The sequence below is a fragment of the Typopeltis vanoorti genome, chromosome 14 (genome assembly GCF_054136105.1).
Source record: "Typopeltis vanoorti isolate ZY-2024b chromosome 14, IOZ_Tvanoo_1.0, whole genome shotgun sequence".
NCBI lineage: Eukaryota > Metazoa > Arthropoda > Arachnida > Uropygi > Thelyphonidae > Typopeltis > Typopeltis vanoorti.
The window spans coordinates 67,195,147-67,213,627 of NC_143562.1; the positions used below are offsets into that span (position 1 = coordinate 67,195,147).

Genomic DNA, 18,481 nt, shown 5'->3' on the forward strand with positions numbered 1-18,481 from the left:
GTTTGGTTTTAATTGAAATTTAGCATTCCGATTTTGCGTTTCAACCATTTCAAATTTGTGCATATTTGAAATGGAAAGAACTTCCCTCTTATCCTTCAATTTGCTGATACAACAGGACCTCTTCTTTGCCAGACAAATTCTCCTTTCTTTAGTTTCTTCTGAATAACATCTGGTGGATTGTTTTTCCTATTATTTATCAGCGTTCCACATATGTAAAATTTTCTGTCGGTAAGCGATTCCGTTAGAGCTACAGAATTATAAAAATTGTCCATATGCAATACATAACCCTTGTTTGAATATTCTTCCATTAAGTGGAATACAATATCATATGCATGACCCATTTTTGCTAAAGAGGATTCTGATTTTCCTGTATAAATTTCCTGTATATTTTTATCACCAATCCATTCGATTCACATAGTTCATAGAATTTCATGCCATATTTATGTTTTTTGTTTTTTATGCATTGCCGAAACGTCAATCGATCGTGCCACAACACCATTGACTCATCAATACGAGATTACTCGTAGTTGGTGTATGAAACAAAATTCTGTCTGATAAGCACGCTACGAGATTACTCGTAGTGACCTTGAAGACGTAAAAAGGGCTTGGCATGCAGGAACAAACTATGCCTGAGGAGCGTGGCAGCGAACGTGTTAAGATAGTTATTCATGAGTAACTATATATTTCTTTTCCTTGTGTTGTTTGCTTCTCCTCTCTCTCCAGTCCATATTCCCATAATTGAAATTACTCAATGTTACATAATGTTAGTCTTACATGTAGTATTAATTCCACATAAATGGAATTATGGATATCTTTCTGTGAAATGCATAAGCAGATTATCTGTTTGTGCATTACACAGTCCTCTTCATTTGAGCTTATCCTATATGGCAGCATTCAGCTATTCATTTTATCCTATATCACTCATACTACCACCATTTGTGATCTCTTTCTTAATTGGTTTTAATTCTTTTGCAATCACTGGCAGTACTCCTACTCTTTTTGTTCTTTTTATCCTCCCCCGTAAGGATATCCTTTTCTGTTAGCTAGCTAGCTCTCATTAATGTCAACTTTTTTCTCTTATTTCATTTCTAATGCCAAAAATTGGCTTCATTCTTGATACTTCTGTAAGAGTGAATGTGTATGACAACCAACCTTCTGATGCTTATTCAAATATTCTTCAAATAAATCTGACTGGTTCTAATGAGCAACCTCAGTTGATTCATCAACTATATAATCCCTATCCTCCTGCCTTCATTTATTGATTTTCTTGTCTAAGGAAACTAGTTCCACTATTTTTGGAGTTCTTTCCTACTACCCTTTTCTCTCTCACTTCCTTTTTTTTATAACCATCTTTTTTCTTAGTGCATGTGTCTTAGCTAGCTCTCATTAATGTCAACTTTTTTCTCTTATTTATTTCTAATGCCAAAAATTGCCTTCATTCTTGATACTTCTGTAATAGTGAATGTGTATGACAACCAACCTGCTGATGCATATTCAAATAATTCTTCAAATAAATCTGACTGGTTCGAATGAGCAACTTCAGTTGCTCATGATATTGCTCATGTACCTGCTATGCTCATGTAGAAGTTGCTACAAGGTGTTTTTATTTTTAATAAGAATCTCTGAAGGAGATATAGATGTAATTAATTTTTTAATTTGGGGATACTGTATATTATAATATACTGTATATTACTGTAGCTTGGGGATACTGTATATTATACAGTATCCCCAAGTTAAAAAATTAATTACATCTATATCTTCTCCAGAGATTCTTATTAAAAATAAAAACACCTTGTAGCAACTTCTATAAGTAAAGTTGATAAGGCTCTGTATTACTAAAACCTTGGTATTTAGGGTCTAGCTACTCACTGAGGAGACCTCAAAAAAGGTTGCAACTGGTCTGGGTAGTGACCCCACCCATAATGTATTGTGGTATACATCTTTTAGTGAGATGTGCTTTACATTATGGGAAAATAATAAGAATAGTGATCAGAGCTTTACCCACCTTTACGAGTTGCCCTGGTGTTGTACCATCTTTAGACTTGAACTATGTTTCAGGTGCAAACTTAATTGTTTGCATACTTGGGATTAGGAGTTAAATAACCAAGCTTATAAAATTACTTGGTAACCCTAATATACAGTATCCCCAAGTTAAAAATTGATTATATATATATATAAGTTAGGATATATTGTTCATTAGTAGAACCAGTTCAGAATTCTTTATACAGTAACCAGTTTCACTTCAGATTCATTTTGAGAATCAATGAATTTTTTCTTTAAATTCTGGATGAATGCAAATTATTGTTGGTCAGAAATTGACCTGTGCTTTAAATCCCTTTTTATATAGTGTACATAGTGTAGTTTAGTTCACTATCCAAAAATTTTTTTTTGTTTGTGATGGAAATTGATCACTTTATTGATCAGCTAATTATATGTTCATAGATAACTAAAAGCATCATGATTATCTTTATACAGGGTGTTCGGGATAAATTTGACAGTTTCGTAAGGAAAAAGAAAATCTTCTTTGTATCTATTAAATTTAATGAATTGACAAAAAAACATTACAGGCAGAGTTAATTACAATACTATCAACAAGATTTACTCAAAATAACCACCATTAGCATCGATCACAGCTTCAATTCTGCTTCGGAACCTCGAACAAGCTGATGCTACAGTCTCCCTGGGAAGGGCCGCAAAAACTGTTTTAATTTTATCCATTAACTGGGCTTTTGTATTACTGGAAGTGCGATTGGTGTCTTTTTCAACTGCGCCCCATACAAAATAATCCATGGGGTTAAGGTCTGGGGAGTTTGGAGGCCAAACATTTGGACTGGTGAAGTCGTAGAAATTTTCAGACAACCATTTTTGACTTTTCCCAGAGGTGTGGCAAGGGGCCGAATCCTGCTGCCATACATACGGCCTACCATTGGCTACCCTTGTTATCCAGGGCTTGACTACAGTTAGCAACTCCACGAACAAAGCCCGAATTCCAATGCCAGGGTTCTTCAACACCTGTTCCTGCAGATTTGCGAGGAATTCTGCTGTACGAACGCAATCAGATCGTCTGCTAGGGATCTTTCTTCTTGCTACATCCTCGTAGTCACCATTGCAAGTCTCTAGTTCATGCCTGATTGTTTTTACTGTATTCAGGGAGCATTGGGCAGCAGTCGTAATATCCTTATTTTGATGGCGGGCACGAATCATCATGATACAAGTTATTCTCTTCCATGATTCAGGTGGGTTCCAGCTATCCATCCTTTCTGACATCTTGTATATGAATGAAGAAGGGTCCAAACTTTTAAATGAAGAGAAGTCTGTGTTAATACATGTAACTTACGGAAAAATATAATTAATTATAAATATGTCAAATTTATCCCGAACACCCTGTATATTAGCCACAGTGGCCTTTTACAACCACTGTGGCTACCATGCATAGGGTGGTACCTTGAGTTCCTATATATGTAATTTTGCTAATGTTAGGACAGTTAATCCTATCTCTGATCTACATCTTCAACAAGTGTGTTCTGGTTATTTTTGCAGGAGGAAAAAAAAAAAAAACCTTACCATGTTTTTGTGATCCTGGCAAACTCATCTTAGTTTGGTTTGATGAAAAGCCTTTATAAATGTTCTTGTTTTTGACTAAATTCAGAATGTAGACATCTATCCAGTGCACGTGATTACTGTTGACTGTACTACAGGGGTGTGCTGGTGTTCAGAACATAATTATTAAAAATGATGTTTTTCAGGTGACAATTTCACTGCACCCAGAAGTGTCATTGGTATTCAGTTTAAGTGACACATGTATAATGTCCCTGTAGTCCATGGATGCTTCAATATTTTAGCTCTAAAATAAAACATTCCAATAATTTATGTACTTAGAGGAAAAGAAATTGCATTGCAAAATTTAAAAAAAAATGAGAAAAAACTTTTTTTTAACTGAAATGCTTCTATAGCATTTTTTAAAAATGATTTTTAATTTCACAAGGTGAATGAAAGTAAGCAGTATTTATTGGCTTCTTGATAAATGTTTTAGTGTTTAAACAGCTTTAATACATTCCAGGTGTGGTGATGAATGACTGAGCTTTTTTTTTTTTTTTTTTTTAACAACTATGAAATCTGTATTTAAAATATTTATGCATCTTATTTTTTTAGGGTAATGATAGCATTAATTTGCTTCAAGATAGGAATATACTGCCACCTGTTTCAGTTGAGCCACCAAAGCCAGTTGTTCCTGAGGATAGGCCAAACTGTAGTCCAGAGTAAGTATTTTTTAAGATAATACAAAAAAAAAAAAAAAAAAAAAAAAGTAAATTGTGAAATGCCTTTGAAGAAGCTGATTTATCATCAGTTTCCAAGTTTCATTCAAAACTTTTCCTTTGAGAATATACATTATTTTGGCAGTTTTATAAACTGTTGAATACAGTTCTGTAAAGGAAACCAGAATATTCAAAATTCTGCTGCTGGTGATCTTTGATTATGAGTGCTAGTGATGGCATTCTTTCTTGTCCAAATAATTTTAATTTAGAATGCTTTGAGTTGAAACAAAACATTTGTGTTAATATTGAACCAGAATGTTATTTTTGTCTCAGATATATATGCATTGTTTAATTGCCGCTAGTTTCAACTTTGTGTTTTTGTTTCATTAAACCATTCTTAAAAATATCTCATGAACATTTGATAATGAAGACAACTTCTTTCATCAAGAGATTTTCAGGAATTTCATTGAAAAGATGCTTTTACTGACTAAAATTTTTAACATATTAACTTTCCATTAATTTTTTTTTTCTAGTATCTTTCGCTGCACACTTACAAAAATTCCAGAGACCAATTCTCTTCTCCAAAAGTCAAGGCTTCCATTAGGAATTCTTATTCATCCATTTAGAGATGTTAGCGTAAGTAATAATATATCTAACCTAAAAGTACAGAATAATAAGTGTTTGCATTTAGTTATTAATCATTGTATTGTATTAAGGATTTCTTAATAATTCCTCTTCTAATATGTATTGTATTAACCTTTACTGTTTTGGATACTAAGAAAGGGAATTGCTATCATACACATATAGTATATTTTTGAGATATGATCATAGAAACTTGTGAAAAAGTGTACACCTATTATACATCAATAGTGGATGTGTGTACCAAAATACAGAAATCTTGCACTAAAGCTCAGGTAGGCACCTTTTATTTGAGCAAGCTATTTCAGGCCTCAGATAAGCAAGTCATCCTGTCATGATAGATGATTGACGTCATCTATCACCTAAAGACTTTGCAAGCATTCATGTCTGCAATTGGATTCCCACAGCCTACTGATTGGAAATCAAAAGACAAGGCAGACTTCAAGTCTCAAAAAAAAAAAAAAAGCTCAAGTTTTTCCTCATGATAAAAAAAAAATCATGCATTCCTCTTTTCACCTGTGGCAAAGCAAAACAACAAACCACATTAAAGTATCTTCATAGCATTTTGCTCTTGCTCCTCAGAGGATATCAGATAATCCTGCAATTGAAACCGCATTGAATGTATTCAACTGTAACATGGTTGCTCAAGTGAAACCATGCCATTTTTTTTTTTCTTCTTCTTGGCTTCGTTTGCTAGGCAATTTTGCCTGTAACGTTTTCAATGGTTTAAAAAGTCTTCTGCCCATCTTTTCCTGGATCTTCCTCTTGATCGATGTCCCTTTGGTTTATATTTCCAGGCAATATTCAGCCATCTATCCTCATTCATTCTATGTGATCGATGCCTCTTATGTTTACTGTTCCGATCCATATCCAGTTCATAGTCCTTTTTTCCAATTCCGTTTTGTTATCTTTTGGGATGTCGGGGCTGCCATCTTAGGGCCTCCGGAACTGCTTATTGGGTATTTGCAGCCAACCACCATTTCTAATGGCCGTTACCCTATCTTCCACCTGGGGACCCACTTGGTCGCAGTACCTCTGCTCCAAAATTTTTTTCCCCCTTTTTGATAGTTTAATGCTTGGTAGGCAACAACTCATCCATTAAATCAGGGATCGGCAACCTGTGGGCCACATGCGGCCCAAACGTGCATTTTTGCTGACCCATAAAAGGTTGACCATACTTACATGGCATGTGTCCTGTATGTTGAATTATTTAAATAATACATTTTATAATATGAATAATAAATTAAAAATAATTTTATACCTATACTTAGTGATATCTCCCATGCAATTTGGAAATACCAACAAAAGGAAACTTTTGCTGGTATTATTGAAGATTTACAAGTGGAATTTTCAACAAGATGTGTGGATTTTCATAAAAAATAGCATCGAAATGTGATTATGTGTGAACGCTTCTAATGTTGACATTGATTGATCGATGCTTACAAAAAAAAAAAAAAAAAATTGAAGGATTAATCAGTTTTGCAAAGATGATAGTCTCATTTGGAAGCACCTACATTTGCGAATAAGCATTTTCTGCCATGAGTTTTAGAAAAAATAATTTTTTTCTCGACTGATTGAACATTTGCATGCTTTGATTCGAATTTGTACCTCAGGTTATAAAGTGGATCTAGATAATCTGGCTAAGGGAAAACAATCACAAAAATCACATTAAGCAGGGAGACATGTATATATTGTTATGGATAAACTATATTACTTTGTTTTTATGTGATAATTTTTTATTGTGTTTCATTTTCATGCTTGTTTCATTTCTCATACTTTAAATATTTCTGTGTTTTTTAAGATTGACAATAAAAATTGATAACTTAAGTTTTTTTTTTTTTTTTCACTCACTATTTTCTCTTAAATAAATGCTTGCGGTCTGATTATTAAAAATAAAAGTTGAATGTGGCCTGCGACCCTGAAAAGGTTGCCAATCCTTGCATTAAACGAATGTGATGTTTGGATTATGGCTGCTCAGGCTGGATTGTGGCCACTCACAATTGAAGCAACTATGTAGTTAATGTGTACTAACTATAGACATTGTTCTGTTGGGGCAATTAATAATTCAGAGGGAGGACTGCAACAAAGTGAACCTCATCTCCCAGTATGTTTGCTATTCAGGCATCTGTTTATGATTAGACAACTTAAGTATCTTGGTCTAATTCAAAAAAAAAAAAAAAAAAAGCTTTACAGGAAAATTCTTTGTTCACAAGTCAAAATTCTGTCACATGTCACGTACTGACTTATTCACAAGTCAGTACGTGACATGTTCTCTAACACAGTACACCATAAATACATGTATCATTTTTCCATGTCTTTGTTATTATCATCACCACCACCACAAACCTCCATGGAATCAAAAGACTCATTGTAGCAGTGTCCGCTATGACATTACACAGTTTATCATACCATGCTCTCGGACAATGCATTTTAATCACTAACCACTCTGTCAATGAAAAAAACCTGCTCCTCACTAACTTGCTCAGTCTCTTTATACAGCTTCCAGGGTTGACCTCTTCTCTCCTGTCTTCACCCATTCTATGCAAAACCTCCACATTAATGTGGTAATAACCCCTTAACTACTTATATGCTGCTTGGAAAGAAGTAGACTGAACCATAGTGTAAGAAACAAACAGCCATGACACCCACTTAAATAAGATGTAGGACCTCCTTTTGCTATGATGACGGCAGCAATCCTATAAGTGTATGATAGTGATCAATGGGAATTTTGGACCATTTTTCCTGTAGGCATGTAATAAGGTCCTGGACTGTTGTGGGGTAACATCCTTTAACCTCACTTGATGCTCTGTTTCATCCCACAGATGTTCAGTAGGTTTGAGGTGAGTCAAGCGTGGTGATGTTCATGTTCGAAAATCATTCAGTTACAGTAGCAGCCTTATGACACAGTGCATTGTCTTGCTGAAAGAAACAGCAGTGGTTACTTTTGTAGAAACAAGCACATTTCTACAAAAACAAGCCATAAAGTAGGAAGCATTGCATTATCCAGAATGTTCAGAATACCTTTTGGTGTTCATGGCACTGCAAATAGAGGTCCAATGCCAAACCAGCAAAAACTGGACCACATCATCACACACCAACAGCTCTGCATTTCATAGTTGGGGTTATGCATGCTAGTAAGAGACGTTCATTGGGCATCCGCCGCACCCCTACCTGTCCATCTGCTTGGTAGCGGTTGTAGTGATTCATTGCTCCATAACACAGCTTTCCAAGCTTCCACATCCCACTGTAAATGCTCTTTGCAGCACTAAAGACAATGCTGTATGTTAGTTTGGGTAATGCAGTTTGCACATTGCTGTCCTACCATGGAAACTCACATTGTGAGCCTTGGTTGAGAATGTTTTTGTGCAGATTCGTGTTCCATTTGATACCCAGAAATCCACATTCAGTGTGTTGTCCTGCGAATGGTGGTTTTACATATTACCCTTCGTAGCACCCTATAGTCATGTTCAATGAGTGTGGTGGGTTGTCCACTATGGATAGCACCATGGAAACCCATGCTTGTTTGTACTTCTATGGTAACACTGATTGTTGATCTGGGATGGCCCAATTTGTCAACACTTTGCCAAACAGATAGGCCTGCAACATGGCATCCTATTACAGTGTCTCCCTTTTAAACTTCATCAGTTCCTTTCTCACAGCCATTTCATCCACACACACACTGGCTACAAACACACGACTCTTTATGTGGTATAATGCATCTTGCCCATGGGCATGTCCATTGACATCTTTCCAAGCAGTGTATGTCTCAATCATATCCCCTCTCCTGCTATCCACCAGTTTTTGCAAATCGTGTTTTCTCATTGTCTTCATATTCAACATTTCAGAGACCAGAAACTGTCTTAGTCAATTAGTCTTTTAAACCTTTTCCAGTGCATCATCTTTTTCATGATGTATTTGAAATGGCTCCATATGTAGCCTAATTAAAGCCTTATAGAATGGAACCATAACATCCTTACTTCTACAAGTGCCCTTCACATCATTCCCATTATTTGCTGTTTTGTCCTCACAATTTTAGCAATATGACCCTGAAATTTTAGGTCCTTGTCCACAATCACCCTCAGATCTCTCACCTGCTCTACCTCCTCCAAGATATTAAGTGCTCACCTACATAGAATGTTATATTACTGGTCAGGTTTCAGGTTCAATCAGCTCCTTCTACCAGTGACTAAAAACTTGCTCAAGCACAAAACTTAGAATTATGGTGGCTTTAAAATAAACTGTCATATGTTACAAGAAATTACTGGCCAAGAATTACAAAACAACATGATCTGTTTCCAAATATTGTGAATGGATGGTAAAAGATGTTTACACGAGAAGCATATACTTAATTCTTTGACAGAAATTTGCTTATTATTTTGCCTAGGCAGCATAAGCTACACTAGTGGCCAACATTGTGGAAACCTTTTGGAAAAAGTGTATTTCTGAGGTTTGATGGCTCATAACACCACTTTTTTTTGGAGTAATACCATAAAATTATATATCAATGGAAAGATAATTTAATCAAGAATGTATGTCTCAATCATATCCAATAAATGCAATAACTTTTATGAAGGATTTTTTATTAGAAGAGTAGTTATAAAGAAGAAAAGTGAAACATAGAAAAAATGAGATATACAAAAATTCTCACAATGTGAGTTAATACTTAGTTGGGTAATGTTTAGCATTAATTATGGCCTTACAACGCCTTCCCCATGGAGTGAACCAAGTTTTTTAGTTCTTCAGTTGTTATAATGTAAAACCAAGATTGAATTATTGCTTCTATTAATTGGGTTTTATTGCTGCGTTCTGACTAACAAGTTTCTTTAGTCGGCTTCATAGATTTTCGATTGGGTTAAAGTCTGGGCTATTCCCAGGCCATTCCAGCAGTGGAATATGATTATCTTGAAACCACTTTTTGCACACAGCAGCAACATGACATGGAGCTGAATCCTGTTAAAATATAAATGCTTCATTATCTTGGAAAAGATCACATGCAGAAGGCTTCAGTTTGGGCTCAAGTATTTCATTTATGTATTTTTGGGCATTTATATTCTCATTAATCATGCAAATTCTGCCCACACCTTTTGATTTCATACAACCCCAGATCATAACACTAAGTGGATGTTTCACAGTAGGTGTAATGCAATCAGGATGCAAATCTTCTGATTCTTCTCCTTACGTATTTTATGCCATCTCTACCCAATGGAGATTTTGGTCTCATCACTCCAAATAACACCGTCCCATTGTTCCACTGTCCAGTTAACATGGGTTTTAGCCCAGTTTAATCTTTTCAACCTTTGTTTGAGAGATAAAAATGGCTTTATTCGTGGAATTCTAACAAATAGACCAAATTCCTGCAGTCTGCGCCGAACAGTCCTTGCACTCAACTTTGCACTGTATTGCTCCATTTCATCTTGTATACACCCAGATGATTTTCTTCTGTCACATAGGCACAGTCTCTCAATTCTTCTATCATCACTTGCTGTTGTGCACCTTTTCCTGCCTTTACCAGTCTGGTTTTGTAGTGACTGAGTCTCCTTATACCTCTTCAAAAATTTAGAAATGCCACATTTGGTTAAGTTTCCACCAATTTTTCTTCTAATTTCTTCATAACTGTAGCATCATTGTTCACTTAATAGTACTATTTTATATCACTTTCTGGGTGACCAGTCAACTCTTTGTGCCATTTCTTTAATTTTATTACATTTTACAAGCTGACTAAATGAAAGAACACAAAAAAAAACCCATCCAACTTGATAGCAATCACATAACACACTGACAAATGCCCTCCTCTCAGCTACAATACATGACATCAATAGCTGAATCCTACTGGTGACCCTATTGGCTGATTGCCAAAACAAGATGACACCTGATTGACTTTCTAAACACTCATGCTCATTGGCTACATTCAAATGAAGGAAAGCTACTTCATATCAACTTAATCAAGTTGTGCTTCTTTTTTCTGGTTATTTGCTATAACTTTTAATAGAATACAGATAATTGAACAAGCTTTGTTGCATTACATTCTTGATTAAATTATCTTTCCATTGATATATAATTTTATGGTATTACACCAAACAAAAGTGGTGTTATGAGCCATCAAACCTCAGAAATACACTTTTTCCAAAAGGTTTCCACAATTTTGGCCACTAGTGTATGTTGCTAGCTATTTAGCAATAGCAACTCAGATTTTTCGTCCTGAAAGAGCTGAAAAACCAGCCAGAGAATGAATGTAATTAAGATGTTAACATACTGGTTTCAGCTACTGGAAATCAGTAATAACAAAATGAAGACAGTGAAAATGGACACAAACATTGAAATTATCAACTGCATTGTGAATAGAGAACCTATAGAAAAAGTAAAACATTTCAGCTACATAGGCACAGTTTTAGTAAAGATGGTAAATTAAAGTGATGTGAGGAGCCGAAGGATCTTCCTCAGCCATAGCCAAGTTAACCGGTCTTGGGCGTGGACAGTAAGGTTTTTTCCCCAGTTTATCCTGAGGTTTTTCATCCCGCAAAGCAGGCAAATTGGCCTTGAGAACTCAACACTACAGGACATAGGATACACCAGGGCATAGGGCTGACCACCTTATACTGTGAATGGTTTAGGTCCAATGATTAATAAACCTTCGACACCACAAGGTAAAAGAGGGTAAAAAAGGAAGATGATATGAGATGGTAAATTAAATATGGAAAATAATAACAGAAACAACAAAGCCAGTGTGGTAGGAAGTCAACTGAATAAATTTATATGGAATAAGAGAGAAATTAGTCAAAACACTGAATTGGCTATATAGACAGTGTTCAAACCAATTTTAACTTATGAATCTGAGGGCTGGGTCGGAAGTAAAACACTTCACCAAAGACTAGAGACAATAGATATTGAGAGTCCTGAGAAAGATTAGGAGTATGAACAGATGGCATCAATGGCAATATCATATTAAAAATCAGGATATTAGGAAAGAACTTGACATTGCCAGCATCCAGGAATGCGGTAGCAGAGCTACTCTCAGGTAGTATGGTCACTTAAACAGAATGGGCGAGGAAAGATTAGCAAAACAAGTGTTCTCTGTCAGGTGGGCAGGAAAAAGACCCAGAGGAAGACTGAGATAGGTGAATTGACATGGTAAAAAGTGCCTTAGAAGACAGAAATATAAGATCTGATAATGGTGGAGTCTTGACAGGTAACAGACTGATTTGGAGGAAAATTGTAGATAGGCAGTTAGTTACCTCACATTCCTCTCAATATATAGATTATAGCAATATAATCTATAGTAATATAATATAGCAATATATAGATTATAGTAATGCTATTACTCTTCCGTATATCTGGGGCACCTCAGAAAAAATTGCCAAAACTTGAAAGAAATATCTCTTATGTGTATTATCACAATTTTTATGTTGTATCTTAGATGTTTCTGACAGATGAAATATTGGAACTATTAAAATTGTATATATGCATACATGATTGCTCAATTGAGGTGAGAAAAACTGGTGCAAGGTTATAATAGGCACAGCTGGGTTTGAAGGTTTGAGAATAATGTTATCCAGAATATGTGGTAGTTTGCTTTGACATTTGTCATTACGATAGCTCAAAGAGAATGAAGGAGAATTTATTGCTATGAGAACTTTTCAAACTCTTATTTAGTTGCAAGTATTGTACAGAAAACTAAATAGGAACATGAAAAGAAATTGACTGTGCAGGCTAAAGGCAACCCGAAAGAATTTTAATACAGTGCTGTAAGCAAAAGAAAGAATGAATGTGGAAGAATAACATTATTGAATGCTGATGGTACCCTTGTGTCAGAAGATGAGATTGTTCAAATAATCAGTGCTCACTTTGCCGAGATCTGCATATCTAACATGATGCACAATGCTATCACTACACTGCTTGAAGAGATAGAGATGCACGAAATAAGGTTGAAGAACTTTGCATAAACTGGATAGGAATTCATAAATAGGGACAGATTGAATATCAGTATGTATGCTAAACTAATGTTCAACCAAATTGGCTAGGTCTTTGACATGTTTGTTTAGCTTGTGTATTAGCTCAGCATAAATACCACAGGAATGGAAAGAATGTATGATAGTCTCATTGCACAAGGATGGTGCAAAACTCGATGTCTGAGTACTGAATCTTATCATCTTCTCTGGTGTGGTGGTAAGAATTTGCATACAGAAATGGGTTCATAGACAAGCTGTACTCTGTAATGAACAGCTTGTTTTTTATGTTGAGTCCATATATGAGAGATTGGTTAATCAACCTATAGTATGATAATACTGTGTGTAGATAGTGGGTTAGGAAAGGAGAAACTTTTTACATTTGGTTTAAAAGCCTGTATATTGTATTCCTTGGGAAACACATCAAGGGGAAGACTGTTTCACAATACAGCAGTAGCAGAGATGAAGGAGGAGGAAAAGAAATTTGTTCTGTGGGTTTCAAGGTGTACTGTGAAGGGATGTTGAGTAGCGGCTGTATGTGTTCTAATGAACTTCTTCGTCTGTGATCTCTTTTCTTTTAAGTGTCGAGATTTTGCCAAAGAGATTTCCATGCCGTTCCTGTCCAAGGCTTGTTCTTTTGCTTTGTTCCAGTTAATTCTCCTCTTTTGCCAGCATTTCCTAGGCCTGCCTGTTTCTTTTTCCTATTCTCTGGCTTTCATATGCAGTTTTTGCTACTCTTCTTCCATTCGAATAAGATGTCCAACCTACCTCATTTGGGCTTATGTTATGAATTGGTTCAGTGGTGAAACTTGAAGATTGTCTCTTATAGCTTGATTTCTTATTCAATCTAATCTTGTTTTTTGAGCCACTTTCCTATGATATTTTATTTCAATTGTTTGTAGTTTATTTGCATTTCCTGGTGTTAAACGGCAAGACACCTGCAACTTTATATCAATGTTGGTACAAACACTGAATGGTACACTGCCATTTTGGAATTCTGGGTAACTTCTTTCTTATCTAAGAATGGGCCTTTCATTGCATAGAATAGCTTTGTTCCCACAGTTATCCTGTTAGGAAAGGAGAAACTTGTTTACATTTGATTTAAAAGCCTTTATATTGTATTCCTGTGTTAATTTCTATGTCTAGTCTACCAACTTCTTGCAGATATGATCCCAAAGTATTTAAAGGAGTGAACTTGTTCCAGTTGATGGTTCTCTATTTTTATTATGTGTTTTGATTGGTTTCTAGATATGATCATTGTTTTAGTTTTATTTATATTTATGGTTATACTACTTTTCTTTGTTTCTTCATACCAAATGTTAATGTTGTGCTGCAAATCTTCAGCTGTATTTGCTAGAATCACTACATCATCAGCAAAAGTATGTGAAATTCTGGTTTCTTTCAGTTTCCTGTATCCTAGGTGGAGCTTTTTTTTTTTTTTGTTTGGCATACCTTTAAAATTTCACCCATTAGTATAATGAAAAGAAGAGGGTTGAGGATACAGCTTTGCCGTACTCCTACATTTATTTCAAATTCTTTTGATCTATTATTGCAGGTTCTTACATAATTTTTATTTCTTTTATAGAGGCTTTGTATGGCTGCTATTATGTTGTCTTGTACCTTGTTTTTCTTTTAATGTTTGCCATATTAAATGTCTCTTGGGACCCAAAGGCCTTTTCGAAATCTGTAAAACACCCATGTAGTTCTTTTCCATATTCCAGTGTTTTCTCTGATATTTGTGTAAGACTAAAGATAAGATCCTGTGTACTTCTATTTTCTCGAAAGCCATATTGCATTTCATCCAGTGTATCCTCTATTTTTCCTAAGTCTCTCTTCTAAAATATGGACATACATTTACAGTTATCCCCTTTCTTAAATATAGATTCCCAGTCTTTGGGAATAATTTTTTTTTTTTCCATATGACATTGAATAGATGTAAAAGAAATTTTATGGCTTTCTTTCCTAAATTCTTTACCATTTCTAGTGTTATTTGATCATGGCCTGCTGATTTGCACAGTTTTATTTTACTTATTGCTGCTAACAGTTTATTTTCCTGAATTTTCTCTCTTTGATCTTCTATTTTGCTTGCATATCTTCCTCTTAGGGGTTCTATTTTTTCTATGACCTGCATCTTCCAATAATTCCCAGTAGTACTGTTTCCACCTTTCCATGATGTCCTCAGGATTTGTGAGTAACTTTCCATCTTTATTTTTGATAAACTTTATCAAAAATAAATATTTATTTATCAAAAATAAATAAATATTTAGGGGGTGGGGTCATTCTTTCTCTGACCTCATTCTTCTCAAAACATTGTGTTTTAAGAAGAATGAGGGCGTTTTATGTTTCTTCTGTTTATTATTTATCGATACACCAAATTTCTTTGCTTGTTTCTAGAAGTGTTTTGAACCTATACCATAGACTTTCTATGTCTTGTTCTTCATATATCTCTTTTTCTACTTCTTTCATCTTCTCTTTTACTTTTATACTCAATGACTTTTCTTCTTTCTTTAGTTTGTAGTTCTTTATTTTAACATTTATTCCCTTGCTACTTTTTCTACATTTTTCAACTTTTATTTTATGGATCGTTTCCAATACTAATAAGTAGTGGTCACTGCCTATTTCAAGACCTGTATAGACTTGCATTTTTTGTATACTTCTAGTAGGATCTGCTGATGATGGCATAGTCAATTATAGATTTTTCATTTCTCCTGGGCTCTTCTCTGGTAAACTTATGGATTTCTTTATGCTTGAACATAGTATTTGCTATTACTAAATTATTTATACGGCAAAGATTTATTATTCTTTCTCCATTATTATTACGGGTTATTTCTCCTTGTGATTGCAACACTTTTGTATCCTTATCTACTTGAATCCCTACCCGACCATTAAGGTCTCCTAGCAGTATAATATGCCCTTGAACTGCTTTTTTTTTTCTATATGCAACAATTACAGTGAATACTTAGTTATCTGATTTAAAATCTATGATTTTATAATAGTGATTGTCAACAATCTTTTATTTATTAGTTGCCATTTAGTAATATATTCTTTGAGATCTGGTTTAATTATACATGCTACCCCTTGTTTTCCTCATTCTTTGGGTTTATCCCTGAATAGAAAAGTATATAACCATCTTTCATTTTCTGGCAACCTTGGCCTTTCTTTTTTGTTTCTGTGACTGCTAGGAGATCCGATCTCGATTTTTGTAAATTCTTCTGTTGATTTGTTTTCTTTTTCGTGTAAACTTTTAATGTTCCGTATCTTGTGCACCTTTTTCCTCGGTTTGTCGTTAACCATTTAGGCAGTTCAGCTATCTCTTTATTTCTTTTAATGTGTGAAATTTTAAGGTTTTTAGGGGGATTAGCCTTCAGCACCCAAGTTTAGTGGTGGGGCTGCCACCTTCAGGGGGCTCCCAGGCCAGCCTATGAAAAAGTGCTATCCTGTTGGTCCATGGGAGGTATTTTACTTCCCAACTACCCTTCATAGTAAACTATGACAAGCATTCCCCAATCTGCCACCAGGGGACGTGCTGATGGGGGTTAAAGGTCCATTGGACTTAGTACTGCTATTTCAGATGAACATTTGCCATGGAAATATTTATAGAATATACACATAATGCAGAAACCAAAGGCCTGTGCAAAAGTAGGATGAGTGTGTTGGTAAGAGAGAGGTTATTAATCAATGTAATTGCTCTACTCTGCATTGAGTCAAGCATTTTGAGTTTACTAATGGTAGGTCATGTTTTGGTAATTTGCTCATATTTTATCACAATGTTATAGTCAAGTTGATAAAGGGAATGGATACACTATGATACTATTGGATTTTAGTAAGGCATTTGCTAGGATATCACATGAAAGGCTGTTGCATTAACTAGAGACTATGGGTTTGGAATATAGTCAACCATCCTCTTGACTTGGATAAGTGGATGGCTGGCAAGCTGGTATCACTTCCACCATACAGTGGATGTGAATCTACCATATTTAAGGTGACCAGTGTTTGCCTGAGGGTCAGCCCTCTTAGGACTATTGCTGTTCACTCAAATAGTATTTGAGAAGGATCTGGCAGAAGATGTTCAATTGTTTGTTGATGATGCAAAAATAGGAAGGGCAATCAGGGATGCTACTGATATCAGTGCTTACTGAATGATTTGAATAAGCTAGAAATTTGGACAAATGCAAACAGCTGTTAATTCATTGTTAGCAAGTGTAAAGTTATGCACTTTGGAGTGATGAAATTTCCAGCAGCATACTATATTAGTGGGGGGTTATGCTACAAGAAATTGATAAGGCTAGAATTGGCATTATGGCAGATAGGAATTTGAAGTTTATAGCTCACATAGCAAAAATTGCAAATACATCTAAGAGGATGGATAGTTGTGATGTTGAAACAAACATTGACATGTTAAGATAAGGAAATCCTTTTACCTCTTTACAAAGCCTTGATAAGAACGCATCTGGATTATCGTGCATGGATTTGGTTTCCTATGTTTGGAGGCGAATAAAGAAGCTGTGGAAAGGGTGCAAAGAATTGCAAAGATTATATTGGGATTATGGAATGTAGATTATGAGGACAGATTGAGAGTATGCTGACTACAGACTTGTAGGAGAAAGAGGAAGTGATATGATAGAGGTCTATAAACTTCTGAATGGGTGTTAAGATATCGTCTGAGGAAATTTTTTGTTATATGGAACTTGGGGACCCACAATACAGGGCATCCATGGAAGCCTTGGATGCACCTGTTTGTTCATGGTTAAGAAGGGGATAGATTTTTCTAGAAATTTTGGGTATATTTTTCTAAAACAGATTTTTCTCTCATAGAGCAGTGAGTGAATGGAACAGTTGTCCTGTTGTGCACATAGCGTGGATGAGTTTAAAAGACAGTATGACAGTGGGCGTAGATAATGTGTGGCCTCTCTCAATGATCTTAACTCCCTGGAGATATAATAATAACATACGAATCAGTCAAAAATTTGAAATTTTCTGATTCAGGCATAAGTCACTTAAATGTGACTTCCAAACCTGAAGATGATTAAAAAACCCACATTAAATACATTTGTCTTAATTAACAACTGTTAATTAAGACAAATGCTTGGAATTTGAAGGAATGCCTTATTTATTATTCTGGAAATTTGAAAGAGGTTGCGAACTGCTTTCGAAGTGATAATTTACTTAAGATCATTTATTGAAGAACAATAAAATTTAAATGATAAAATCCTTAAGAATATGATTATAATAAATTTAGTTTAATTCTTCATCCAAGTGTGAGCAAACAAAGTTTGCACCTGAAAGTATCTTCAGGACTGAGGTAAGGTGGTACAAACTTGACAACTCCTATTGGTGGAGATGACCTTGCTAATGCTTCTGCCTGGTATCTCCACTTGAGCCTGGCTCCCACTGAAGAGACCTCAATAAAGGTTGAAACTAGTCTGGGTAGTGGCCCTTCCCTTAATGCATAACATTATATATATCTGCAAGGAGATGTTTTGCATTATGGGAGATACTGAGATAGGAGTGTTGGTAGCTTGCTCCACCTTTGCAAGGAGTTGCCTGGTGTTGTACCACCTTACCCCAGTCCTGAAGATACTTTCAGGTGCATACTTTGTTTGCTCACGCTTGGATAAAGGATTAAACTAAATTTATTATAGT

General features: G+C 35.3%; 1 protein-coding gene across 3 annotated transcripts in view; it reads left to right on the plus strand.

Moving 5' to 3' along the window:
* Positions 1-18,481, plus strand: part of Sec24AB (Protein transport protein Sec24AB) — a 290,512-nt gene that overhangs the window by 92,969 nt on the left and 179,062 nt on the right. For all 3 annotated transcript variants that reach the window (XM_090404311.1, XM_090404313.1, XM_090404312.1), the window contains 2 exons: positions 4,153-4,259; positions 4,790-4,892. In XM_090404311.1, coding sequence (XP_090260437.1) covers positions 4,153-4,259; positions 4,790-4,892 — 210 coding nt within the window. The remainder of the gene's footprint in view (positions 1-4,152; positions 4,260-4,789; positions 4,893-18,481) is intronic.